The sequence below is a fragment of the Strigops habroptila genome, chromosome Z (genome assembly GCF_004027225.2).
Source record: "Strigops habroptila isolate Jane chromosome Z, bStrHab1.2.pri, whole genome shotgun sequence".
NCBI classification, from domain to species: Eukaryota; Metazoa; Chordata; class Aves; order Psittaciformes; family Psittacidae; genus Strigops; species Strigops habroptila.
In genome coordinates, this window is record NC_044302.2 from 66,063,334 (window position 1) to 66,068,903 (window position 5,570).

Consider the following 5,570-nt stretch of genomic DNA (forward strand, 5'->3'; position numbering starts at 1 on the left):
ACACAGACAAGAGAATAAAACACCTGTACCAGCTCTACTGTTGTAAGAAATCTGGAAAAGACAGTCTTCTATTTTTCCCTCTCTCTAATGTTTGTGACACCCCGAATGGCATCTGCAGCTCTTCATCAAGATGAAAACATGTAAAACACTACTTTTTCTTTAATGGCAAGAGGAAAGAAAAAACTTGTGTGTTTGGCAGATACAATGAATATGAAGAAGTTTACCAGTTAAAGTCAGTGGAAGGATTAAGCTCATATAATGGTTACACTTTGGAAAAAAATACTTGTGTATGATTTATGGAAATAGGTGTAGCAGCATTTAATATTTTTCTTGAACTATAACCATTTTTATTGATTTCATGATGATTGTAATATGTTATGTGTATTTTTTCAGAAATTATACATCTCAATAGCAGTTCAGGCCAGTTTTTCCAAAGTAATAAACATTGCTACTAAGTGAAAAGATTTCATCCCATGTGATGCATTTTATATGATTGTTCTTACTTTTTTTATTTAATAATGTCATAGGTGATAGGGTTTCTTTTTTTTTCTCACACTGGCGGTACCTCTAATCCAAGGTTGCTTAAGCAACGTCAAGGCATCCAAGGAGTTTGCTCATGTGAATAATTGAGCTCCGCTTAATTTATGATTTTTTAAAGCCTCTCAAATACCTACATGTTGAACAAAAACGAACCCCTAAAATAGTATCATAAGTCTGTCTGTTCATCGGATTGGCAGTCAGACTGGGAATGAAGCCAACTACATAGCAATGGCTGCAACAACAAAACAAAACTACAGAGCCAGGTCTCAGCCTAAAAAGTAGTTTATCTGACCTCTTCATCAAGACATAATCGCCTACAGAGAATTGCCTTTGCAATGGCAGATGTTTGCAACGAGGCTGGGGAGGCAGCAAAATGATAGCTTAACACTAGCTTTCACCAAAATAAAATCAAAAACAGGAGCCAGACACAGTCCCAGTGCTAACCTTCTCTGTTATATGGCTAGGGAAACAAAGTGGCAGTATTTTAGAGTGTTTTTTGTTTTCTCTATTAATTTCTCTTCCCATTTATTATCAGAATTTAGACCTCTGCTCTACTGACATTGATACTAATTATTGCTCAGTTACTCATAAGGGGGGGGAGAGTATTTCATCCAAGTATTTAAACTGTTCCCATGTGGGTATTTGTGTTTACTTGGCACTTGCAGTCCCTAAGTGAGATCAAGGCCTTGTTAAATTAGCAGTGTATATGCATTAAAATAGACATAGGTATATTGATGCATATATGCATTTTTAAGTGTGTGTGTACACACACAGATATTTTAATGATATAACATCTCTCGTTAAGTCTGAATAGTCAAGAGAAAGGTGAGGAGAAAGAAAATTTTTTCCCTGAATTAAAATAGGTGGAGAAAAATTAACTGACTTTTGGAAGTATAAATCATGCTGAGGAGACAGGATGGCAGTATTATTCAGCAGGTCTCTGACCCATCACTGAGAGTGTTACTTTATTTGAACATGTTCTTCCACTGCTAAAATACTAAGAAAAAAATATATTTTTGTAACTTTTTCTTCTAAATTCTCATTATACTTCCTGTGGAATTTTTGAGGGAGAGGGATATATAATATTTTAATATCCAGCTGAAATAAAAAGAAAGTAGGGGAAAAAAAAAGACGGTGAAGTCATAAAGCAGAAAATGAAAGTGGTGTCAAAAGCATACACAAGGGGGAAAACCTAAAAAACCAAAAAATGATGAAAGAAAACTTCTCATACAGAATAATTAAATTTCAAGATTTTGAAGAAACTGGTGCCTAAGAATGACCTTTATAGCATCCCACCCTGTCTCTCAGAATTTATACACAGGAAAGGAGGAACCTAAGAGCTTTTCTTTATCATGAATGCTTTTGGCTTAATACAAATTGGCATCATACTGTTGTGCACCACCACTACCTCCTGTCCTCAGTGTAATCACCTTCCTTTACAGCGAAGAAAAGTGGTCAAGAACAGCCTGCAACTTTTGGACAAAATGGGTGAAAAGTTTCCTCGACAATGTCTGAGAGAGAAAATGTCCTTCAGATTTCCTAACCAGGTTCTAAAGCCCAGACAGAGAGAGACTGTAAAAGTGGCCATTGAAGAGATCTTCCAACATATCTTCTATATTTTTAGCAAAAATCTGACTCTGGCTGCTTGGGATGAGACAGCTTTAGGACAGTTCCAAAATGGACTTTATCAGCAAATTGAGCAATTGGAGGTATGTGTAATCAAGAAGCAGACCCGGTATTTTTGGAGTAAAGAAGCCAACAGGCTGAAACTGAAAAAGTACTTCAAAGAAATAGACTGTTTTCTTAAAGACAAACAATACAGCCTGTGCTCCTGGGAAATCAGCCGTGCAGAAATGAGAAGATGTCTTCAGTTGGTTGATAAAGTCATAAGGAAGCTCAACAACTAAGGTACAAAGATTTTGACCTCACATAACTTAGCTTTAAAAATATTTATGTTCTATGATCTATCTTGTGGCGGTTCTTCTTGTTAGTTTTGATTGTATTTAAATAATTATGTTGCTGAAATTTGATTTTGCAAATGTAATGCATGTAAGTAAATGCTCTGCTTCCAATTCACTTTAACTTATTTCACAAGCTTCTTTGAAATAACTTTTCTACATTAAAGTATCCTAAAGCCACATTGGTTTAAGCATCAGGTGAGGAACCACTTTAAAACTTTTCCTGATCTCCAGCCATTAAGAAGAGTATCATTCAAAGTGGTGATAGTAAAAAGGTACATCTAAACAAAAAATTGACCGGTAGGAACAGCAGCAATGGTACGCCAGATCTCGGGTACCATATCTATGACACAAGTCTCTTTTTCAGATGTACATACTCTACCCTCTACCATTCATGGATGCAAGCTAAAGAAGTGATGAGAGACACAGGTATTGGGTCTGAAGCTGAAATACCAGAAATAAAGGCAGCTAAGAACTTCACCATGGTCCAGAACAACAGAAAACACCAAAGAAGCAGAGCAAAGAATAAGAGCCATTTTTCCACCTGGTGACACCCTGCCACAAATGTTAAAATAAAATGTGCATTTCTTGGGCTTTGTAACAAACAGCACTTGAAATGGCCCCACTGCACGACTTTTTCAGTATTATTTCTGCTGCTTGTTTGGTTATTTTTGCACCACTTCAAGCCTGTAAAGGCACATTCAGCCTACTTATCTTTCTGGTTCTGCTATCCTAGGTGGCAGTGCAGTAAACTGTTACTGAAATGGCCTCATTTTTATTATTATGGAAATAGCATAAAATATTTTCAGCTGCTCTCTCATGAAGAATCCCAGTTTTTATTGCCTCACTTGCCTGCAGTGGGAATACGTTAATTCGTGGCCCACTAATTGTTCTTAGCTTTCTTTTAGTTCATAACTATCCTTAAAAATCTCATTGCCAAATAAAAATGTTTTGACATATTTCAGTCAACAGGGTACTTTTCAGTGCAGGAAAAAACCCAGAATGGTCACTAGAGGGCAAACTGAAATTATAGACAAGTGTAAGAATTGTAGGTGAATGTATATATATTGTGGCAAGACAGTGTTTCAGCTCTTTGTAAGCATGCTCTTATCAATAAACTGCTGTTGGGTTCACAGAAAGGACTTGAAAGAAAAATGAACTATTACCGACAGAAGGAAATCTCAAGAGATGATGGACAGGAGCTCATAAACCAGCATTTGATTTCAATTGCTTTTTGGGCAATTGTGACCTAATAGAAATTATTTGTACTGAGACAGAGGACCCATTTAAAGATGGGGATCCTGGAACAGACATAGTTGCTCAACAAATAGAAAGGAAAAAGAAAACAGCAAGCCAATATATCTTTGTTTTATTCTCATTTTTTCAAGAAAAGTTAAGAGTCCTTAAGGTAAAGGAAGAAAACTGAAGATTAAGACGACCCTCTCTCTTCTTGCCATTGTAACATTTTGGCACGATCTGTATTTCATGACTGTTGTGTTACCAGGCTGGCTATATGTTATACTCCTGGCTAACTGAAACCCTCTGGTATTTTTTTCCACTTATTTTTTTCCCAGAAGTTAAACAAATGTAGCAAAATACAGGGTTTACATACATAATTTTCAAATGTAAATGAGTAAAATAGCAAATGTGAAATCTCAAATCCTGGTTGAAAATTTAACAGAGATGAAACAAAATCCTTCCAAGATGGGACTGCTTGTAGGTCAAAAAGTTTCATAAATTTTCTCTTAAGATTGATGCAGCAGTGCTGTGCAGCACAGGTCCCAGTCACAGTTGTGGCTGTTCTCATGGCTAGTCTCACTGCCCTTGTTTACATGTGCTGTACTGCACTTCTGGGGAAACTGCACTGAAATTGATAGTGTTTCATCTATACACAGTGTTTTTCTGGAATGGAGTTATGGGATTGGAGTCAAATGTCTTGTATCCCACATGAAACTTCAGCATAGCGACAGCAGAACTGAAGAATGCTTATTGCAGACTTCAGTCTGGAAAAAATTATTTACAAGTCACAGTCGACTGCAGCTTTCCAAAGCAATTCTTCTGTGGGTTTGCCCTGTTCTGTCAGCTCTGGCTTTGCTTCATTTTTAAATTGGGGAAAAATAAATCCCAAAACCAACCAACCAGCAAAAAACAAAACAAACCCAAACCCAGAATGGCGAAAAAACCCAAAGCAAAACAGGACAAAAGCCTTTGGAAATAAGTCTCCACATTATCATCCACGATTAGCCCGTGTTGCTAGTAAGGACAGCTGTGAACGCCTTCAGAGCACCCATGAGGAAGTTGCACCAGTGCCTGTGGTGAAGCAGGCAGACCAGGCTGAGGGTGTGGGCTGGGAGGGGATCAGGAACTGCTCATGGGGAGGCAGTGCCCATGGACTGCTGCATGTGGCCAGTCCTCACTTCAAACCCAGCCTGCCACTTGTCAGGGATAGTCCTAAACTCTCTTCCCCCTCCCAGTTATGGAATAATGCTGGGCCCTTCCAGGAAGCAACCAGAGGGGAGACCAAGGAATGAGGGTGACAAACATACAGTTTTCACTGGCAGAATGAATTTACTTTGCTTTAGAAATATAATGCAAAGCACAAAAAGGTGAACAAAACAAGTAAGATTGCATTTGATACTTTCTGGTAAGGTCACTGTGCTTTTTAATATCCAAAAATCTTCCTACTAACCCTCTTATAGGCAAGGATGAGTCATTTATATCAGTGTTTCCAACGTTTCTACTGACATCAACAAATCCTGGTAAGGAGCAAGAACTTTTCAGTGCTGAGGGTTCCTAGGGGAGCAAACTCTGACAGGGAAAGTGAGGACAACCTTTCTTCTCAGCTGGCAGACATGCAAGTGCTACAGCGCATTCTGCAAACTGGAGGGCTTCTGCCACTCCTGCATTCCTCCCACTGCAGCAGTGCACTGCCATTTGCTTCCAAATGCTATTTAAGCTCTTAATTGGTTGTGTCCTGGACGAGCTGATTTTCTCTCTGTACAACATTAAATTTGACATCCCCAGTTCACAGACAACTCTCTGCTTTAATTTCAGGGGGGGGTGAGTGAGGGT

General features: G+C 38.3%; 1 protein-coding gene across 1 annotated transcript; it reads left to right on the forward strand.

The window, feature by feature from the left end:
- Window positions 1-1,892: 1,892 nt before the first annotated feature.
- On the forward strand, window positions 1,893-2,945 carry LOC115619639 (interferon alpha-2-like). The gene is made up of 2 exons (XM_030512260.1): window positions 1,893-2,448; window positions 2,866-2,945. Exon 1 carries the CDS (start codon window positions 1,893-1,895, stop codon window positions 2,445-2,447), a length of 555 nt encoding a protein of 184 aa, XP_030368120.1. The 3' UTR covers window position 2,448; window positions 2,866-2,945.
- The last annotated feature ends 2,625 nt before the right edge of the window (window positions 2,946-5,570 follow it).

Excerpts from the sequence above, each read along its gene's own strand:
- LOC115619639 (XM_030512260.1), top strand. The coding sequence starts at position 1,893 with ATGAATGCTTTTGGCTTAATACAAATTGGCATCATACTGTTGTGCACC.